The sequence below is a fragment of the Euleptes europaea genome, chromosome 5 (assembly GCF_029931775.1).
Source record: "Euleptes europaea isolate rEulEur1 chromosome 5, rEulEur1.hap1, whole genome shotgun sequence".
In the NCBI taxonomy this organism is placed as follows: domain Eukaryota; kingdom Metazoa; phylum Chordata; class Lepidosauria; order Squamata; family Sphaerodactylidae; genus Euleptes; species Euleptes europaea.
This window is the reverse complement of record NC_079316.1, coordinates 68010725-68034027: the sequence shown is the minus strand read 5'-3', so window position 1 is coordinate 68034027 and position 23303 is coordinate 68010725. Positions and strand designations below refer to the sequence as shown.

Below are 23303 nucleotides of genomic sequence, written 5' to 3'. Positions count from 1 at the left end.
GCTTGTTTGTGGGCATTTGAATGTTGAGTAGGTAGTTAATTATCACTGTTACTTCAGTCACTTACATTTCAAGTAAAAACACTAAGTACTTTTACAGTTTTAGATCTGGCTATTGTTTTTCTCATCAGTTCTGGGAAGTTGGTCATTATGGTTTCTGTTTTGCAAATGTGGATTGAGCCTCAGTGGAACCAACTGACCTGCCGAGAGCCATATGGTAGACTGATTCAAACATGCAAAATAGCATGGCCTTTCTTGAAGTTTGAGTTCTAAGATCTGGAAAGCCATTGTGGGATGTGGAGACTCAGGTTCAAATCCCCTCTCTACCATGAAGATTCAATGGGTGACCTTGAGCCAGTTATTCTGTCTCGACCTAACTTTGGTCACAGAGTGGGTGTTCTGCTCTCTGCAGAGCAATGTTGTAAACTACTTTCAGTGTCTATTAAGGAGAAAAGCAGGGTATACACATCTAAATAAATAAATAAAATAATTAGTAAAGTTGAGGGACGGCTGTTTTCGGGTTTGCCATTTCTGCACTTCTAATTGCTTCAGTGAATCCAAGGAAATTCTCCTCTCCAAGATTCCACCTTCTGTAGATAGGACTACATTGGCTTGCATATTGGAATCAATGATAAAATTTACTTTAATGATATTTGTTCAGTCATGGTAATGATTTGAAAGTGCACTAAATTGGAGTTGTGTGCAATCTACCATCATGGTGGATAAAATAAAGCACTTGTTTAAAAAAAAAAAGAAGATAAACACAATGCCATTTCTACATGAATTTCCTCCTGGTCTGTCTTGTGCTTCTCTTAACTTTTTTTTTTTGCTGGCAAACATCCCAGTTCTTGGCTAGTACACTGTTTCTATCACCTCTATTTCAGTTCATGACTGCAGGGAACCTACCCTGTCTTGGGCCCTATAAAAAGTGAAACAGAGTTTGGCTTGCCTAAGCTGCGAATGCTGATGGAAAGTGAAGAATAGCTAAATTGTGGAACTCCCTGCCCCAGGATATAGCAATGGCTGCCGACTTGGAAGACTTTAAGAGGGGAGTGGACTTGTTCTTGGAGGATAGGGCTATCCATGGCTACTAGTCAAAATGCGTACCTATTCTCTCTAGTATCAGAGAAGCATGCCCATTATATTAGGTGCTGTGGAACCCTGGCAGGATGCTGCTGTAGTCGTCTTGTTTATGGACTTCCCAGAGGCACCTGGTTGGCCACTGTATGAACAGACTGCAGGACTTGATGGGCCTTGGTCTGATCCAGCATGGTTTTTCTTATGTTCTTAAGAATACTTGGGGACTGTGTTTGAGAATAATTTAATACCGGCAGTAAAACTATTCACCTAACTCACAAAACCTTTATTCCTTGTCTCCTCAGGAGAAGCATCAGCTACTGGGAATAAGCAAGTACTTGTTAAGGCTTAAGGCTCTGCTTTCAGTCCATGCTTGTGTAGAGGAGCTCAGATGGGATTAAAGTCCACATGGAGGCATGGAAAAGGAGCAAGGACTTGCACTAAGAAGATGGTAAACTGGGATTCATGTTGCCTTTTTTGCCTGGTGATGATCACCATGGCTGGATTTTCATTGGCTCGACCATCTTACAACTTAGTCGGTGAAGACACCACTTCGGAACCTGAAGGTGAGTCATGGTTTTGCTGTTTTAAATGGGTTTGATCATTTAAGGTAACGTTTGATGCCTGCGTTTTGTGGTCAGCAGCGTTCCATGAGTGGAAATGTTTTTGTTGAAATGTGCATTATTACCAGTGGTTTTGTTTTAACAGTGGTAGTAGAGGGTTGACAGCTGTTGACACATCAAAATACAGTTACGGCATTTACTCAAATGCAAGATTAGGTCCCCCCCCCCAAGGTATGCTATGAAAAAATGGAGAGGGTCATCTTATATTAGCATACAAGTTACAGTTATAGCCAGTAAAATGTTAAACACAACAAAAATTAAGGGGGTCATTTTACATTCAGGGGCTTCTTCCTTTCAAGTAAATATGGTATTTTGACTGAATTGCTATGATATTGCTGGCAAAAGTCTAGAAGAAGGCAACCAAGATCATCAATGTGTTGGAGTACCTTTCCTATGAGGAAAGGCTGAAGAGTCTTGTAGTTCATAAAGAGAATGATAGAGATTTATAAAATTATGCATGGATTGGAGAAATGGGATATAGGGTGTTCCCCCCTCCCATAACTTGGGGGCTCCAATGAAGTTGCTAGGCAATAAGTACAGAACAGATAAGAGGAAATACTTCTTTACTCAATAAGTAATTAAATTGTGGAATTCACTGCAAGTGGAGGTCATAAGCATAGATGGTCACAGTGAGTAAAGGGAACCTCTATGTCCAGAGGCAATAAACCTCTGATACCCAGGGCTAGGAAGCAACATCAGGCAAAGGCCTTGGCTTCTGTGGTGTTTGTTTAGGGCCAACCAGTTGGCTGCTGTATGAAACAGGTTGCTGGATTAGATGGTCTGATCCAGAAGAACTCTTCTTATGTTATTACCAAACATGGTTATGGACTCTATGTAATAACTACCAAGGACAGTTTCAGAGGGGGTAGCAATGCTAATTTTCTGTAGCCAAAATAACAGAGCCTTGTGGTGCCTTAAATCAGGGGTGGGGAACCTTTTTTCTGCCAAGGGCTATTTGCATATTTATAACATTGTTCGGGGGCCATACTGGGCATAGATCTCCTGGTGGGTGTGTGGGGGGAGAAGCTGGGGTTGCCAGGTCCTCTTCACCACTGGCAGGAGGCTTTGGGGGTGGAGCCTGAGGAGGGTGGGGTTTGGGGAGGAAGACTGCATAGCCATAGAGCCCAATGGCCAAAGTGGCCATTTTCTCCAGGGGAACTGATCTCTATTGGCTGGAGGTCAGTTGTAATAGCAGGAGATTTCCAGCCATCACCTGGAGGTTGGCAACCCTAGGTGAGGCTATGCAGAGAAGGCTTGGAGGGTGCCTCTTCTCCCCCAGGTCTTCCCCCTCCTCCCAGGTGGGAGGGCAGCCAGTGGTGGGCCCAGGCAACCAAGGTGCCAGGGGGGTGCAGCTTGCAGCCTGCGGTTGATCTGCAGGGAAGGAAAGACAGAAAGAATGAAGGAAAGAAAGACAGAAGGAAGGAAGGAAGCAGGGAAAGAAGGAAAGAAAGAAGGAAAGAAAGAAAAGGAAAGGAGGAAAAAAAGAAAAATAGAGAAAGGGGGGGAGAAAGAAAGAAACAGAAAAAAAGGAGAGAAAGAATAGGAGAGAGAGTGACAGAAAAAGGAAGAAAAGAGAGAAAAGTCTTCACACACAGCCGGCTCCATGTGACCGGGCTTCAGCCTTCCCACCCCCCCACCCCCCAGTCCACAAAAGTCGTCCACCTGATCGGCTCCCATGCGCATGCTCCACCGCCAGGAGTGGCTGTCTTTTTCCTCTTCGTCCCCCCTCCCTCAGTGGCGAGAGAGGTTTAAACTGTTGTGCCCTGGCATGCAGGAACGCTTCGCCTTCCCTTGGGGGAAGTGTCTTTCTCCCTCCCCCCTACTCTTGCCGATTAACAGCTGACAGTCGGCAAGAGGGAGGGCCGTGCTGCACTCTGTTTCTGTGGCAGGGCCCTGGAGCTCCCGAGGGCCACCGAAAATGGCCTAGGGGGCTGTAAACGGCCCACGGGCTTGATGTTCCCCATCCCTGCCTTAAATGCTAGAATATTTATTATGGCTGGAGCTCAAGTGGGCTGTGACTCACAAAAGCATATGCTGTAATAATTGTGTTAGTCTTTAGAATGCCACACAGTCACAATTCTTTGTCACTAAGGAACACTGGTTGTGGATACAATACCAAAGATTGATATTTACAAAGATTTCTGAGTGTAATCGCTTTCAGAACCACGATTACACAATTCCAATTCGAATTAAGCTTACTCACATGCTTGGTTAAAGAGGCGTGTATACCTTTGCAAGATGGACGGCTTAATTAGTTGTTTGACAACTTAAGCCCACAAATATTTTATTTGATTTATGCTTTGAACCAGGGAGCTATTTCTTGCTTGTTTGCTTATGATTAAATAAAATATCAGTAATGCTGATAAAGACTATTGGGGCATCTGTTTCTCAAGCTAGAGGTTACTCCTATTCTTGAGGCGCAAAGAATTCTAAAACATAGCTTTTAATAACCATCTATTGAATTATGCCCAAACTATCAATCTACTGCCCAAAGTCCTGAATTTCACAAATAGGCTTTACTAACGGATCTGTTTTGCATCAAGAGTACAATCAATTGCGATAGATCATGATGGGTTGCCATCTTAGTAGCCGTAGAAAAGAGCTGTGAGCTGTAACTCATGAAAGCTCATACCGTGCCAGAAATTTTGTTAGTCTTTAAGGTGCTGCTGGACTCTTGGTCTTTTCCACAATCAATTGTGTTTTTTTAAAAATTGTAATGGTTTCTTTTGTTTGAAATAAAAATCCTCATTAGTCACACGTGTGTGTTAATTTTGGCTGTAATTGGTTGAACAAGAGTGCACAAGTCAAAATGGCTATATATTTAATTTTGATGTATGTTAATTTGACAAAATAATATGACTTCTGTGTTGTTTAGTGATGAAGCAGTGTTTTGACCAGCCTGGTTGAGGGCTCAAAGCGTTGTACTAGGACCAGGAAGACCTGTATTCAAATCTCCTCTTTGTCATGAAGCTCAATGGATGACCTTTGGCCAGTCACTGTTTCTCAACACAGCCTAGCTTACAGCGTTGTTTTAAGGATAAAGGGAGACAACCGTACATGCTGCCCTGGAGGAAGAGTAGGGTAGAAATATAAAGGACTCATAGATAGCAATGTAATAGGAATTTCCTTACCTCTCCTTCTGCTTCTGGAGATTAGATCGCATTCCTCCAAAAACATCTGCTTCTTCTCCTTCCAAAATTCATGCTTATGAAATCATGAAATTGTACTGGAATGCCAAGCCTGCAAACCTCAAATAGAATTGCTACTATGGCTCCTGTGGAGAAAGCACAAGGGATGCAAGGATTTGCTGGTACTACTGAGAGGTGCATCCAAGAATTTGGGAACTTTTGCTCATATCCCTTGAGTACGCAGAGAGAGGCTTCTCTTGGGTTCCACTTAACTAGCTGACCCCACATGACGGAGGTGAGGGCAACCTTCAGTGGGGCTGTTCAGTCAGACACATGAGTCCACCATCTTGGCGTTGAATAGGGCTTTTGCAGAAAATGTTCTTCCTTTTTCTTTTTGGTTCCTGCTTTTTAGCAAGCTTCCCTTGTTTAAAAGTGACAGAAAAATCCCATGGCGTGTTTACTATTGGGGGTGGTGCAGAAATCCAAAGAAAATCTGTATGCTTGTCCTTCCAAAGAAAATATAAAATGACAATGCTTTTTGTTGCTAATGTGCTTTGTACAAACAAGGGTTTCTAAGAGCCATAATAATTTTGAGCTTATATGCTGACTTAACCTTATTGATTTAGGGATGTCACAGTTCCCACTTTCCTCCAATTGCAGTATTTATGGAATTTTAGGAAGATATTTTTGATTACAGTGTATTTATTGGATGTAAGAATTATTTTATTATGCCGTATAGAATGCTGGGCCCCCTGCTTTCTCCTGTCAGCCTCTGCGCCTCGCAGTAAGGGGGTTGGTGCATTCTTCCTATAGTTGCTGTTATTTTGTAACACAATGAGCTAACATATTTATATTAATGGAACTGTCAAAACAATCTTGTCAATTTAATGTTCGTGAAACGTGTCCTCTCCCAGATGCTTTGTTTAGGGATTTGGCCTCTGCGTATCATAGTATAATATGGCTTGTTTTCCCCCAGCCTCTCCTCGGGTTATTGGAATGTATAATTGATATTTTTGGCTTCCTCATTTATATACAAAAATTGAGCTTTTCCAAAGGCTTAGAATCAATCTTTAGAGTCCTTTACATTGGGTTAAATTGTATACACACACGAAACATAATGATACTATTGTCCATCTTCAGTTGACTCAATCAGAGAAAATACTTGCTTTAGTTTGTAAAAATAAAGGGAGGGGGCATTTATATGCTGCTTGTTTGTTAGTTTGGAATGTGTCGGATTCCAGAGTGCTGTTCTTACCTTATGTATTAACAACAGGGATTCTTCATAGGTTAAAGCTTGGGAGTGTAAAAGTCTGCACTAACAACTCAGATTCTATTATCTAAAAGGTCCCAGAGCACAAGTGAATGCTAGAAGAAATATGGGTCTATTTCTGAAAATGGCAACTCTGTACATTTCACAGCAGCATCCAAGGATGAAAAAAGGACAGGAGGGAGAAAAGACAGATGGATTTCATGTGACATTAGTAAGGTGGGGGAAAGGTATATAGCAGCATCTTGTTGCATTTGTATTTCAGCAAAAATGAAAGGTAAAATGACAGTTCATACAATAGCAATGCAGTCCTAAGCAGAGTTATCTTATATTCTAATAGTGAAGTTGGCAAATCTTTGGACACTTAAATCCAGTGATTGGAGTTCTGGGCAAAACAGATCATTCCACAAACCAGAAAAGGGCCCCAGATTTGCAGAAAAATGTGAAATCTAAACAACAAACAAACACATTGTGGGTTTAAAAAACCAGAAAATGATAAAAGGGGCGACTGTAGCTTTAAGCAACAGATTCCCACAGTTGCTGTTGCTAGGCTACCACAATATTCCAAGCTTGGTTCTCTTAGTAAAAGGCAGGGGAGGGGACAGGGCCTCCCAAGCCTAATTTGGCCTTTGAGGGAGGTTTTATTGGGACCAGGCCTGACTAGGATTGCCAGCTCCAGTTTGGGAAATTCCTGGAGATTTTGGGGTAGAGACTGAGAAGGGCAGGATTTGGTGGGGGGGAGAGGCGTCAGTTGAATATAATGCCATAGAGCCCACCCTCCAAAGCATCCATTTTCTCTAGAGGGGCAGATCTCTGTCGTCTGGAGTTCAGTTGTAATCCTGGAAAATCTGTAGGTCCCACCTGGAAGTTGGCAAGACTAAGCCTGGAAGCAACCTCTGGGTGACTTGATACCACCCAAGTTGCATGACTCAAATAGGCCTGGCAGCTTGCTGCTGTTCAACAGCAGCCACCCTATGAAAGCCAGTGTGGTGTAGCAGTTAGAGCTTCAGAGTAGGGTCTGGGAGACCCATGTTCGAATCCCCATCTCGCTGTGGAAGCTCACTGGATGATTTGGGACCAGTCACATACTTTCAGCCTAACCTACCACACAGGGTGGTTGTAAGGATAAAAAGGAGGAGAGGAGAATAATGTAAGCTGCTTTCATCCCTACTGTGGAAAAGGCAGCGTATAAATGAGGTAAATAAATGAAGGTGAAGATGGGAAGCAGATAAAAGACAGGTTGTTGAATGACTGAGGTGAGAATGAGGCATGGAAAGAGGAGAGGATATTGGGGTTGCCAGAAGGAGGGAAAGGGGAAATAATGTGGGGAGAGGGAAAGTGGCATTCTTGATGTTTCCCTACCATACAAGTGGGCCTGGCCCACTGGCTGGCACCACACAAGTGTGCCATAGTTTTCCTAAGCTGCTGGGGGGAGGAAGGGGGAGTTGAAGACAAAGGGTCAGATGAAGGTAGGTTTGAGGTTTGGTGGGAAGGAGAGAAGGCAGCAAGAAAAGGAGAGAGGCAGTGGGGGCTTTCAGGGAAGGGAAAGAGGAAATAGTGAGGGAAGGGAAAATGAGTCTTTGTAGGTTCCACTTAGAGGAAGGCACTGGCAAACCACCTCTGTTAGTCTCTTGCCTTGAAAACCCCATAAGGGGTCGCCATAAGTCGGCTGCGACTTGATGGCACTTTACACACACACACACACACACACACACACACACACAGGTTCCACTTTCATGCAAATAATTTATGTACATTATTTAGTTGAACTTTACTTGGGTATTGAAGAATCTTAATACAGTTTAATTACCCTTTGCTTTCAGATGATTAATAAATTAAAATAATTAGTCAGCTACCACTTATAATAATGAAGTACTTTTTCACATTTATGATTTTATTGCATGTAGGAGGGTGCCCACTTTACTTCACAGAATGTTTATGAGGTCCAAAACATATCACAACAATCAATCACCAAACATTGCAGTGTAGCAGAGGTTATAGAGTGGCACTCTGCTAAATCAAAAGCAGAAATCCTGTAAAGTTAAGTGGGACCAGGATTTCATCCATGGGTTTCAACTTGGAAGGAAATCCATTTGTTTTAGAGTGTAAACATGGGAACGGGTAGAAGAACTGTGAAGGAGACATTTAAGGTTCTCTCTCTCCTCTGAAGCACCTCTTCCTAAACTTCAGAAAGCTTAGCACATAGAATATGTGACTGAATATGTACTTTGTGCAGATATTACTTGTCAGTTGGTCCAACAAATATATTTCCAAATCCACTATGCCTAATTATAGTGTAGCTTTAATTTTAATGGGAGCATTGGTTCTTGTATGTTATCCGGGCTGTGTAACCGTGGTCTTGGTATTTTCTTTCCTGACGTTGCGCCAGCAGGCATCTTCAGAGGAGTAACACTGAAGGATGGTGTCTCTCAGTGTCAAGTGTGTAGGAAGAGTAATATATAGTCAGAAAGGGGTTGGGTTGAGCTGAATCATTGTTCTGCAAAAAAGTATCAAAGGTAATGTGCTAATCATTGTCCTGTAAGTATCAAGAGAATGTGCTAATGAGGGTGTGGTATGTTAATATGGAACCATTGTATCCTGAAGTGATCTGTTAATGTGTGAAATCCAAAGCTAATCTGCATGGCTGTTGTTGACTGTAGTCTTTGTTAGTCATGCAGATTAGCTTTGGATTTCACACATTAACAGATCACTTCAGGATACAGTGGTTCCATATTAACATACCACACCCTCATTAGCACATTCTCTTGATACTTACAGGACAATGATTAGCACATTACCTTTTATACTTTTTTGCAGGACAATGATTCAGCTCAACCCAACCCCTTTCTGACTATATATCACTCTTCCTACACACTTGACACTGAGAGATACTGTCCTTCAGTGTTACTCCTCTGAAGATGCCTGCCACAGCTGCTGGCGAAACGTCAGGAAAGAAAATACCAAGACCACGGTTACACAGCCCGGATAACTTACAAGAACCAACGAACTCTGACCGTGAAAGCCTTCGACAATATTAATGGGAGCAATTTTGAGTTGTCCAAAGATTGTCTTTTAATTATAAGACCCCAGTCATGAGGACAGCTTCTGTTATTTTGTTATATCAATACTAAAAACTTGTTTGCACAATGGCATCTTGGAATATCAGCTTGGTTGCCAGGCGCATGCTGCAGTGCAGATTAAGTAAGTGCAATCTGTTTTAAAGCACTACATACATCATTTACAGATCTTGATGACCTGTTGTGAAAAGGCTTCATGTAGCTCACAAACCGCTTTTGTGGGCCCTTCAGACTATTAGAATACTAGAAACCTAATTTCTTAGGTTTGAGCTAATCAGCCCTTTTAACGGTCCCTTGCCTGGTTGATTGGAAGAGCTGGTCAGAATCTCCTGGAGGACCTCGCTTGGAGTCGTAACAAAAAGGTTGCTCTTTCAATAATAACCGATTCCACATTTCAGAATGTTCAAAGCCCTTCACTTGTATTGCAGTGCTGCCATCAACTCTTGTAGGTGAGTATTGTTTTAACCTTTATTGCAGATTGGCTAAACAAGAGCAAGCTTGTTGAGTTTGTGTTGGTTTTCATTATTACATTCGTTTCCACTCCCATCGGGAAGGATGCCCACTTCTCCTCCACCCTCCACCCTCCGATAATACTTGCTGGACTGTGTCAGATGGCTGCTCCTTCTGTTGCCAGGAAGACTCCAGGCTGGCTGCAGAAGTTGATCACCATCTAGCTGACAAGTCCGTGGAGGATCTTTCTCCTCCCTCCCTTCTTTCCGCCTCCTTATTGTGCTTTTGGAGCACCTGGAGAAATGTAGTCGTAGAGTGCGTTGCAGCATCACTCCTCTGAGACTGCAAAAACGGGGTCCAAAGTACAGGGAAAAAAGGTGGAGTAGAGAAGAAACTTCCACCCACTGACCAGCCACCACTGCTGGTGGCTGGAGCTGTCCTACAGCAGTAGCGCAGAAATTGCTGTTAAGAGACGGGGAGAAAAGGGAGGGAGGGAGAGGCAGTGTTTTCAACAGTTTCAAAAGCTAGCATGAATAATAATGGATATAATAAAAACGAACCGTTCTTATGGCAAAAATGAGGGAAAAAAGGGAAGAATAATAGTGAACAATTAAATGGCTGTTGTCCATTGATAATTTTTACTCTGTTTTCATTGTTCAAACAAATGAACTCAACTGGGCTTTTTTTTTTTCTTTTAGTTTTTAAAATTTATTTGGAAATAAATGCACCCCTCTCACCTAAGGCCATCTAGTGAGTTTAGTTCATAACAGATATAAAATTTGAACTGGAGCCTTCTGATCGGTAGTTCAGTTTCCGTCTTTTTCCAAGTTACTTAAAGACGTATGCCTAGGCCAGTAAAAGTTGTTGGCTAGTAATTGATGGGGACTGATTTGCAAAGCTGAAATATGTATCTTGCCCTTAGGAAACAGTTCAGATAAGTGATGCGATATTATCAGGGTGCAAAAGTAGCTCCCTTCCTTAGTGCAGTGTTAGGTATTACGTTATTTCTTATTGCATATTCTTGTTTTCTGTGGTCATCTCATTAGTTTGACCAGGTAGTCCAGGTTGTTCCAGAGAATCAGCTAATATGAAGGAACTGTATACGTTTTTTCTATCCAGATTTTTACCCCCTACTGAGAAGGAAGTGTAGTACATGGTGCAAAATCTGGCGCATTGCTCAAATAGATACATTGTACAGGATTTGAATAAAAGTTTCTTCGAATTTACAGAAGGCAGCTGTCTTTGTTAACTGTTTTAAACCAAGTTTCTAAACCAGAGCCATGGATAGAGGTGGTTTACAGTGTTCACAAAGACTAACAGCTCATTCCTGAGAAGGGAGTAGATCCATGGTGGCTGAGAGCAGCGCAGGCTTTCCTCAGAGGCTTCCCAGCTGCCGTGGAGAAAATAAAAGCATTTTACACACGCACACACGGAAAAGGGGGGAAATGCCCCATTGCAAAAAGCATGAGATTACATAAAATGAACAACAGATTCCATTTATGTAATTTCTGATTTATAATGTTTTAGTGCCTCCTGCAGCTTTTATTTACTAAAACCTGAGTTTTGGGAGTTCTTAAAATCATTTCCTTCATAGTAAAAAATTGACCGATCTGGTATAATTGAAAACATGAAAATATTTGTAGCACTGGAAACTGTTTGAGGTTCATAGGTACCATCGTTTTTAGTTGCTTTATCTAGATTTGCGGGATTTTCCCAATCCCCTCTGTTTGCAATATAGCCAAATATTGTACATAAAGAGAACACAGTGCATTTGTGAAGTGTATCGCACTTACGTGGTACTTATTGGTACACATGCCTTGTGTCCAGAAAAGTTGTACAGTGTAAACTGAACCTACGTTTTGTCATTCATTTTTTAACATGTACTAGATACCATGGAGTTACACGGGGCACTTTCACACACACCGAATCATGTATTTTTCAATCCACTTTCTGTGCACTTTGCAACGGAATTTTATTGTGTGAACCAACGCAATCTGCTTGCAAACAATTGCTAAAATGCATTGGAAGTGGATTGAAAGTTCATTATTCAGCATCCTGTCACTTTATCCTGTGAAAGATTTCTTCTATACATGCATTTTAGAAAATGACAAATTTTCTAGGATGTGAGAAATACTGATCAGAGTACATGAGGCTGTATTCTAAGAAATCTTTAGCCTAGGCATGGAAATTATGATGTGGTGACTCTTCCATGTAACGGTGACAACTGGACCATCTATGGTTAATGTTCCACGCTTTTGAAAGCCCTCATTTGTAATATGTGTTGTGTATCAAGAAATGCTTTTCAACTCAAACCACATTCCGGCCATAGAGTGAATCCCGATGAAGTTAACCCTTAATGATGGGAGGTTTGACCGCACACTCAGGTTGAAAGGCAACATTGTTGAACTGAATAATTAGTTTAGACATACATTTGATAAATAGCAAGCTCATTCTTGACCTTCTCTCACCCACAATGTCTGATGAGAAACCTACTGGGATGGTTAATTTGCCTCTCCTTGGTGTTAAACTTCTCCCTTTTTCTACTGATATTCTTACAGTCTGGTTCTAGGTTTCTGAATAGTGCAATTATGGATTACCCCTTTCAAAGCCTTTACCTACAAGCTTTCCAAGGGACAATTCAAGCTCAGGTCTGGGTTAAAATTAATCATAATTAGAGGAATGGTTGTTTTCACAGTAAACTAAACTGAAACAATCAAATGTTCATGGACTGTGACTGAAAGTGATCTTTCTCTGGCGATAGTAAACTGGTGGATATCCAGCAGGGCCTTTCTTATGTTCTTATGATATTCAACAGATATATATAAAGGCAAATTATGAAGTGTCCTGTGTGGAATTGCTAGTAATTGGCATTGTAGAGTATTATTCAAAATTAGTTTATTTATTTATATTAATATTTGCATTTATAGCCCACCCTCGTTCCCAGTCAAACTGGGCTCAGAGCGGGTTACAACCTTTAAAACCAACAGGATCATAAACATTAAAATATCAATATTAAAACACAACAAACATGGCAATTTAAAACAAGATGGCATTAAGAAAGTAGTAATTGCTGTGAACTGGATAGCAGGAACCCCCCGCCCCCACAAATGACAAGAGAAGGAGAAAGGGTTGGGGAGACCAGTAATAATAAGGTAGATTTGAAATTTCAGAACTTAAAATTATACATTTTCTGCAAATACTGACACTTTTAGGCTCATTTTCATGATTTGGTAGAATGATGTGTATATTTATTTTATTTTTTATTTTACAAAACTTATATCCCTCTTTTCTGGCCTCTCAAGGGCCACCCAAGTGGCTAACAAATTAAAACATGCATAATAAAGCCACATTTTAGAACCATTAAAACCAACCTCTACAACAGCAAAACATCATTAAAGCAATTAAAGCCAGAGCTAAAAACATGCAAAGACATAAAAACAAAAATTACAAAATTTAAGGAAATTAATACAAAGGTCAGGAAGGAGATAGGATTGAAGGAACACTTATAGCGCAATCCTGAGCAGGGGTTATTTGGGTTGGTCCCAGGGACGGCGCAGTCGTGCCGCTTCCTGAGTGGCTTGCCGTCCCGAAAATACAAATTTAAAATGTAATTTTTAAAAAACCTTATGCAACTCCTCCGTAGAGTTTCACGGGGCTATGCCTGCCATTTTGCTGGTGCAAGTTTACTCTGGCTAAAGGTGGCGTTCCCAGAGCAAAAGGGATTTTAGTAACTGACTCAAGTCAGTTCTGCCCCCAGGATTGTCCTGTTTGATGTTGGTGTGAGCCTTTGCGCTGGGGAAATGCTGCCATGGGGGCAGCGCTGGTACCCAAGCATGGCATTGCTGTTCCACTCTCAGGCTCTGGTGTAAGGGCCCTGCACTGGTGTCTGTGCCGGTTTAGCCCCTGCAAGTCAGGGGTCACACTGGTTCCTGACCTGGTTCATCCCCTCCCTTCAGGATTGCTCTGTAAATGAAACAAAAAAATTATTACCTGCTGGCAGAAGATGGCAACAGAAGGGGACAGATGACTCCCTGGGGAGATAGTTCCAGAGTTTTGGTGCTACGACTGAGAAGGTCATCTCCTGGCTCATCACCCGCTTATCTCAGAAGGAGAGGGTGCCTGAATCAGGGCCTCCAAAGATGACAACAGTGGTCAGCTAGGTTCATAAGGAAGTAGGTGGTCACTGGAAACTTCTGCATCTAAGCCCAGATTTTTAAATTTTGGACAGTTTAAATCTTGGATTCAAATGTTATGTTGAATTCAAGAAGTTAGGTGCCTTTGTCAATTCTGGATGAAGCTTTGTTTCAATTCTAAACCCATAATTGCTTGTTTGTAGTAGACTGGTTTAGGTGAAATTACAGTTCCCGGAAAGTTGAATTTAGCATGAAAATGCTAACACCACCACAACTCTAAATAACATTATGGTTATGTAACAGATGAGGCAACAAACGGTTAAATTGCTTCAGTCTTAATATTTTCTAGACCCAGTTTTCCAGCTTCATAAGAAATATTTCCACCTCCTTCCTTTTTACTACTTCATTAAATTTCAAAGATATAATAATATTTGCTTAAAACAAATGTTTTATTTGGAAATAGGTTTATAAAGAAAATATGTGCGTAATTTATGTATTTTTAATAGAATAAAACAAGTAGGAGGCCCACAAGACTCGGGAAATCTCATCCCCCCCATAGCAGCCCCAGCTTCCCCCCATCTCCACCATGGCGACGGGGCTTGGAGGTGCACAAGGCATCTGCCACCACCATGGCCAGTCCCGAAGCTGCTTTAGGCGTCTGCTGCGGCTGGGCCTGGAGTTATTCCGGGCATCCGCCACCACCACGGCTGGACCTGGAATGGATCCCAGTGGTGGTGGCCGACAACAGTTCAAAAGGAAGTGTGTTGTCTGCTCTTGCACCAACAATGCTTTTTTCATAGAATCATAGAGTTGGAAGGGACCACCAGGGTTTTTTTTTTTTAATTCGGGGGAATTTAAACCCCTTGTTGTTTTTTTAATTTTCAGATTTTTCTGCATACTTGGGGAGTACCCTAGAAGAATCTGTTTAGCCTTGGTGTGGTCCCAGTCCGTGAATTTTGGTATCCACAGATGAGATACATTGCTATTAGATCTATAGATATCTGATGAGAAATTGCTGTTTATGAAAATGCTAAAGATTGTCTCCTGATTTCTGTTTTGTTCTGGAAGACTGCTTTTGTGACCAAAATGGACTAGATGGTCTATATGGCCCCTTCCAACTCTATGATTCTGTGACCATGGACCAAAATTAATTAATTATTAAACTTATTTTCTTAACTGGGTAGCTGATTCACCTACTCTCTTGTCTGAAAGAAGCTTTGATTCCTTACTATTAAAATAATAGGCCACTAATTAATACCACATTAACTTAAGATACTTCATGGTTTGTAGACTGCTTCAGCTACATTTCCCACTTCAAATTACCGGTAACCAGCCTTTCAACCAACTAAAGACAAACTAGATCCAGCTGCTCATGATGAATAACTTAAAAGCCAACCAGTATGGTGTGCTCATGATGAATAACTTAAAAGCCAACCAGTATGGTGTGGGAGATGACTTTTCCTTTGCTTATCGGGGACCTGCCAACCCTACCACTCACCCATACCAGAACACCATGTCTGACCAGGAAAGGGATGCCCTCCGACACAAAGGGGCCAATTTTCACTGGTGTAGTGTGGTGAGGGGATGTAGTGTAACTTCAACCTGTTTTATATGCTTGCTGATCCACATTATCTTTCCCTTCTGAAAATGCAAATAGAATTGAATCTCCAAAGTTTGCCAGTCAGAGTGAAGCTGCCCTCATGCAGAATCTCAATGTGCTTTTAAAAATATGATTAATAACAGAGCAGCATTTACAATTTTATGTTTGTGCTTTCAGATTGAAGAGACCTAACTATAAAATGGTGTAAAATTCACTCTCAGCTTAGATGCCAGCCTTAAAATACAAGTAGTGAAATAGTTTTGTTCCCAGGCTCTTTTCCCCTCTGCTCAAACAACACTCTTGAATTTGTCACACTTTCCTGCTTGAGTATAATTAACATTTCCAGCATATGATTTTGGTATTTTGTCAAGCATTCAAAAAGTACCAAATTCCTTTCCTTTTTATTGTTCTTCTGTTGAAGTCCCCCCCCCCAAATTTGAAAACATTTGCTGTGTTTTGTGGGGCTGTCCTTGGCAGGAGCGGACTCATATCATCCAAAAGGATGTTTACGATGCGCTTACTGAATATTCATCAGCACAGCTGGAAAAGTTGATAGTTATACAGAAAGTCTCCACAAAATGGTTTTTAGGTTTGCATTTTTATGTAGTGAAACCTTTTTGCTGAATCATATGCCACATACAGAACAAAAATTATCCCTGGTTGTTATTATTTTAACTAGCAAAGCGTTCACGGATACACCATATGAATGTGTGTGCGTGTGTGCCTTTTTCTTTTCTTGCCATGATGTCGCTTCTTCCCGCCCCCATGTTTGTCTTCTTTCTGTTCGGAGAGATCTCTGCATAGCAGCAGCAAGGGATTTGCCAGATTAGCATCTGATGTGCCTGCTTCTCTGGCACTTCCCTTGCTGCCTCTCAGACATTAAATAAAAGTAGGTACTCTAGTATGGCTGCCACAGTTCACCACCGGCAGTGCCATGGCTACTGGGAACTGTAGTGATGGCTGTGGTGATGGCGTTAATGAAAGATGGATTGCTTGGATCATAATTAGGATTGCCAGGAACATTTTGGGGGAGAGGTCTGGTGCTCCAGCCTTACCCTGGTGTTCTGGCATCACTTCCAACAAAAAACAGAAGTGATGTCATGGGATGCTCTAGGGTTTGCAAAGCCTCTATGGTAAAGCCATAGAGCTTTCTGGAAATCCTAGAGAAAGGGGAGTGTGGATGGCTGGGCTCCTGAGGCCACTGCGGTCCTGGGAAGTCCAGAAAGGGAGGGGGAGCGGGGGCCGGCTGCCTCAGCTCCGCAGGCCAGAGAAAAGCCCTTGGCGGGCCATATCGGACCCGTGGGCCGTATCTTTGACACCTCTGTCCTAGAGCATCCAATGGCATCACTTCTGGTTTTGGAAGTAATACAGTGCATCGGTCCAATGTTGGTGTGCTTCCCCAAATGGCCACTGCATTAAGTGCTATGGTCAAAGGTACTGTTGGGCAAAGGCAAGGTATGCCAGGAAGCAAGCTTGGCAAGCCTAACCATAATGATGCTGCCACTACCACTGATGGCTCATGGGGAGAGTAGTACTTCTCTCCATTACTCATCCTGCAGTGGCACCACAAACAGGGATTCTCTGGGCCAGTGGTATTTGGTCGGTGGCTTATGGAGGGCCATATTTGAAACTTTTTTTATTGCAAAGTCACAGTTGATTTATGGCGACCCCATAGAGTTTTCAAAGCAGCAGACATTCAGAGGTGGTTTGCCATTGCCTGCCTCCACGTCATGCCCCTGGTATTCCTTGAAGGTCTCCCATCCAAATACTAGCCAAGGTCGAGGCTGAGAGTGTGTGACTGGCCCAAGGTCACCCAGCAAGTTTCCATGGCAGAGTGGGGATTCGAATCTGGGTTTCCCAAGTCCAACACTTTAACCATTGCACCATGTTGGCTCTCTATTTGAAACTAGCATCAACCAAAAGAGTGGTGAATCCTGCACACCAGCAAACTCACAAACAATATTAAAAATATACCTATTAACATTAAATATGTAACTGTAAACTTTTGAATTACCAGAGTACAATGGAACACATAGGATTCTCTTTCCTCACTCCTGTTCAACCTTTGTCAACTTTGTTTTGGGCCCTTATTATGAATGCAATCATACCAATTTCTAAAGCACCTTTCCCTTTTCTGTTCGTCACCTGGGATAGAGCTGGATTGCTTGAGAACCCAACATGTTTTAAGACCCTTAACCCAAGACTCATGAAGACAAAAAAGTCATCCTATGCATGCTTATTCAAAAGTCAGTTCCACTTTGTTCATTGGGAATTACTCTCAGCTAAGTGTGCATAGTATTGAAACCTAAGCATTGCAGAGAAGGGGAGGGAGTTGTTATAGAAGATGGGTTTGTTACTTCCATCCCTAGCAAGGGGCCCAGAGTTCAGGGAGTCTTGCAGCTCACCTGTCTCTCCAGCTTTCAAGGTGGGAACCATCTGCCAACCACAGGCCCCACTGCCTAATGGCCTTGCTCACTTTCCTGAAACATGGGGTACCACATTGGGGAATGGGGTTGAGAAAAGCCACCGATAGCACATTAAAGAACTCCTGAGCAACTTCAGTGCATATGACTGCTCTGGGCAGTGCATGTCTGTGCACAGACATGTGTTAGCTGGAGTGGCTTCTCTTTCTGGGTTATGCTAGAGCTTAATGAAGACACTTGGGGTATGTGCGTGTATGCACATGCATACATACAGTTAAAGCCGGCCACAGTATGTTTTTTTGTTCAATTCAGTTGGCAGATGATATAGTTGTGAACAGTGACCTCATTATCAAGTAACATCTAAAAATTGATGGTGGTAAAATGTTCCTATATGGTCTAGACTAGTGGTTTCTTTGGCATATTATAGTGGGTGCCTCTTCATGATTTCTAGCATACAAGGGGCAAATCTCTTTGAGATTGCTGTGGAAAACCAAATGGTCATCCAAGATATCACAAGGCAGTTGTACGAATTTTAGCAGCTTTACACTATTTCCATTTCTTTAAATTATCATATTTGTCTGTAAACTTGGAGTTAGCATGGGTGTATATAAACCTATACCTAACCCCAGGGCTGCCCTCTCTTTCCTGATCTTTTTTAAGTATCCCATGTCTGCCAGCAGTGTTTTTGGAAAAACAAAACAAAAAGCAGTGAGCCAGTACTCATATATACGTTTTCACTGATTTCCACCAGTTCTCCCCTTAGGACTTGGGACAGCCCCCCAAAAGGTGCTGATATTCAGTAGTAGTGAAAGTGTTACAAAAAACCAAAAACTTCATTTTCATCTCTTTTTACTCACAGAAACCCAGCCTGGAATACTGTGGTTGCCTAGAAACAGCCACTAAGATAATCATTAGTTTATAGCTACAGGCTCTCCTTTTATAATTTTTGGTTTTTCAGACCCCCCAATTTTTTTTATTTCACATTTTCCTGCTAACATAGGGCCCTTTGAAGTTTGTAGAAAGATCTGTCTTGCTCGTTCACAACATCAGTTTTGTCAGTTGTGATTAGAGTTGTCAGCCTCTGGGTGGGACTTGGACAGCTCCTGGAATTACAACTGATCTCCGGACATCAAAAATCAGTTTCCCCGGGGGAAATGGCTATTCTGGAGGGTGGGCTCTATGGCATTATACTCCGTTGAGGTCCCTACGCTCCTCAAACCCCACTCTCCACAGGTTCCACCACCAAATCTCCAAGAATTTCCTAATCCAGTTGGCAGTCCTAATTCCCAAGACTTGTTACTCAGAATGTTTAAATTTGCATAATACTGAAACCAAGAGATGGCCTCATTTTTTTAAACTTCTGCTAACCTTTCCAGCGTTATTGACATTCATTGGAAAGTCCCACCACATCTTGATAAACCTTTCTTTGGCCAACAGTAGCTACTTTTCTGACAGAAATAAATACTTTTTGGCCATAAGATTAACTTTATTTCTGAAACAAATGGCTTAAATAGGTTTTTGATCCAGAAAGTAGGCTTGTGTCTGTGGTGCTACTTTTTATTCATGTTGTTTAAGTTTTCACATAGGGATAACACTGCATACTGTTGGCAGTGGAATCAGCTTCTCATTACTATATACCCCCATCTCCAAATGTCCGATTTTTAATGGTGTTTGTTGTGGGAAAGGACTTTGAACTCCTCCTATTGATAGGGAATGCAATGAATTGAGATAGTAGAACTGAATTGTATTGTGATTCTTCTTTTCCTTTTTATACTGGATTGTGTGAACTGTTAGTGAATCCAGATGGCCATTTTAGAAGCATCAACTTACTACAGTGTATATCCAACTACTTAGTAAGTAGGTTGTCTCCAATTTCCTGTCAAGGCATGTATGTAGGTCGAAGGAATCATATTCATCCAGCCCATCTACAGTGGCACCCAATCTGTTTCCATACACAATTCAAGGTGCTGGTGTTAACCTTTAAAGCCATATATGGTTTGGGACCAAAGTATCTGAAGGACTCCATCATGAATGTACCTTGGCCATCTTCCAAAGCCTTCTGAGATTAGGAGGGAGGGAACCCAGGAGACTTCTCAGTTGTGGCACCAAAGCTCTGGAACTCTCTCCCCAGGGATACTCATCTGTCTCCTTCTGTTGCTATCTCCCACCACCAAGTGAAGACTTTTTTGTTTTGTTTGAAGTTTCCCATGATCTCTTGTTCCTGTCCATATTGTAATTGGTGTTTTTATATTTCTGTATATAATTTAGCTCTGGTTATAAGTGTTTTAAAACTTTTAATGATGCGTTTTTGTTGGTTTTAATGGTTTTTAAGATGTAATTTGATTATATATGTTTTAAATTTGTTAGCCACTATGGTTGTCCTTTTGAGAACAGAAAGGTGGAGTATAAATTTTGTAAAATAAATTTTAAAATACTTAATCAGAAATCTAGGAAAGAAGGAGAATTTAGTCTCCTCATAGCTTGGCAAGCCATTATAGACATACATCTTATCAAATGCTTTTGATCACATTTTGATAGGCCTGTCTTGGAATGTTTTAGATCGACTGAGGAAATAAGAGGAAGGGACTACTCCTTCTACTGCTTTCCTGCCTCTTTGTAATGTTCTAGCCCACTCTTAAGTAATTAGTGGCAGGTTTAACTTGAAAGTCAAGTTTCTCTTTTTTCTGAAGGAAAGGTGTCTAGTACCTTGGCCAGCACCAGTAACCAAGATGGCTTACTTGCTGTAATGCACAACTTGGATCATGGCCATTGCCCTTGGAAAAGCATAGTCCTTTTCTCATTCATATGCAAATAGGTTTCAGACTATCTTGATGGTTGACCAGTCTTTCTGTGAACTTTGGGTGTGTTCTGACGTACTGACTATCTTTTCTTCAATGCACATCTGCCAGGAAAAGAGACTAGTCATAATTTTGTGTTAAATCCCGTGCCAGTGTAAAAAGGTCTTTAATAGCTTGGCCCAGAGTACCACAGTGGGAAAGGGGTTAATTCTGTTGAGTTGTGTAGTTTTCATGTTGGCTGGGATTCCTAAGAGCTTAAACCTGTAGGCCTTTTCACATAAAAGTGTTGGACAGAATAATACTGCAGTATCCCACCTGCTCTCTGTTTGCTTTTGGGCATTCCATCAAAAACCACACTGGGAGAGAGTTTATAGGCAAACATTATAAAAAGTGATGGTCTTTAAGTGCTTCTAGATTTGAGTTTGGCTCAACAAAGGCTTACCTGAAATAGCTCTTGATTTCCAAAAAATTATGTTGTAAGAATTCATGATATTTTATGACTTTATCATGACATCATCCATGACAGGAGATTAATTTGCACAAAACAATTCATGAGAAACTTTAATCCTTTGTTTATGCCCTGATCATTAACCATTTCTTTTCCAACTGTGGCTAAAGTTGACTTTTGTCTTCTCTTGTATCAATGGACATTGGGGGCGGGGAGTTTATTTAGAAGTATCCTGAATGTAACCATACCTTCACATACAAGTGCTTCTGGAATAACAAGTGGAGGCATTGTACTTATATTTCTACCCTGTCTTCAGATAGTTGGTAGAAACTTTGATGGGGTTTTTAAACACCATATGGAGTTTATCTATATAAAGTGATCTACATAAATTTAGCCTCGCAAGAATAATCAAAGTGTATTTTAAAGACTCCCATAAATTTCTGGCCCCAACTAAATTCCATAAAACAAATTTACTACACTAGATAGGGTGAACTGCAGTGCTTATGGAAAATAGTGTCAATAGTAGTATAAAGTAAACCAGTCTTGCTTGTTCTAAAGCAGGGGTGGGGAACCTTTTTCCTGCCAAGGGCCATTTGCACATTTATAACATATTTCGGGGGCCATACCAGGTGTAGATCTCCCATGGGGGGGGAGAGGCTAGGGTTGCCAGGTCTCCAGCCACCACCTGGAGGTTGGCAACTCCAAGGGAGGCCACCCAGAGAAGGCCTGCAGGGCGCCCCCATTCCCCAGTCCCAGGTGGGAGGGCAGCCAGCGGTGGGCCCCAGAAAACAAGGCGCAGCCCACAGTCGATTGGCAAGGGAGGAAGGAAAACAGTGAAAGAGGAAAAGGGAGGGAGGGAGAAAGAGAGAGAAAGGGAGAAAGAAATGGAGAGAGGGGGAGAAAGAAAGAAAAGGACGGAGGGAAAGAAAAAAAAGGACGGAGGGAGACAAAGAAAGAGACAGAAAAAGAGGGAGGAAGAGAGGGAGAGAAAGGAGAAAGAGTGACAGAAAAAGAGGAAGAGAGGAAAGCCTCCCCCCCCCACACACACACCCGCGCATGCCAGCCTGCGCGACCAGGCCCCAGCCACCCCACCTCCCCCGCCCACACACACCCACCCGGCGGTACACGGAGCACCAAGCAACCGGGCCCCAGTCTCCGTGCACTCCCCCCCACAGAGCTCCGCAGCAGGGTTCCCGCGGCAGGGTTCCCGGAGCTCCCGATGGCCACAAAAAATGTCCTCGGGGGCCGCATACGGCCCCCGGGCCTGAGGTTCCCCACCCCTGTTCTAAAGTGTCAGCAAAGCTAAAACGAATCACCATCTTGGGCATTTTCGCTACATTTCTTAGTTTTAACCATTTATTGATATAAAATATATATGCAGAAAACAGCTCCTCCATCTGGAGAATGCTTTATTTCCCTCTTAATAACCTTCTGTTGGTGCAACATGTAACACCTGTATAACAGATTGATGGAATCCATAATTACCCCAACAAGTTTATTTTTTTAAAAAGTTTTTAGAGTTCAGAGCAGATTTGCTTACCAAAGAATTTCCAGCTTTCAAAAGTTCTGAAGCCTAGTTCTAAAATCTAAACATGGAAAGTGTTATTATTTTTATAAAACTTGTTTAGACGTTAATCTGAGTACTTACAAATGGCAACTACCATTTTTTAATGTGAAAATGAAGAATTTTCCTGGATAATACAACTGAGAGCCAGAGTGGTGTAGTGGTTAGGAGTGGTGAACTCTAATCTGGAAAACCTGGTTTGATTCCCCACTCCTCCACATGAGTGGCGGACTCTATTGTAAAGAACCTGATTAGATTCCCTACTCCTCCACACGAAGCCTGCTGGGTGACCTTGGGCCAGTTACAGTTCTCTCAGAACTCTCTCAGTCTCACAAGGTGCCTGTTGCAGAGGGGCGGAAGGTAATTATAAGCCGCTTTGAGACTACTTTTGGTAGAGAAAAGTGGGGTATAAAACCAACTCTTCTTCTTCTGAATGAGAATGTTCCTATGAGAGAGGAACATTTTTATTGTGAAAAAATAAGCATTTTGTTTTTGCTGTTCAGATATGGAGGATAGGCCCCTGATTGTGAGGTTGGATGTGACTTCTTTTCTGCATTCATGCTCATCTGTACAGCTTCAGACTCTTTAAGCTCCATTGCTTTCATTGTGTATGTAAAGTGCAGTCAAGTTGCAGCCAACTTATGGCAACCCAGTAGGCAAGAGACTAACAGAGGTGGTTTGCCATTGCCTTCCTCTGCATAAGAACCCTGGTATTCCT

The 23303-nt window shown here is 42.0% G+C and overlaps 1 protein-coding gene across 5 annotated transcripts in view; it reads left to right on the top strand.

Moving 5' to 3' along the window:
- Positions 1-23303, top strand: part of FGFR2 (fibroblast growth factor receptor 2) — a 165066-nt gene that overhangs the window by 43146 nt on the left and 98617 nt on the right. For all 5 annotated transcript variants that reach the window (XM_056850348.1, XM_056850349.1, XM_056850350.1 and 2 more), the window contains exon 2: positions 1380-1640. In XM_056850348.1, the coding sequence (XP_056706326.1) occupies positions 1466-1640 (175 nt within the window). In that variant the 5' untranslated portion in view covers positions 1380-1465. The remainder of the gene's footprint in view (positions 1-1379; positions 1641-23303) is intronic.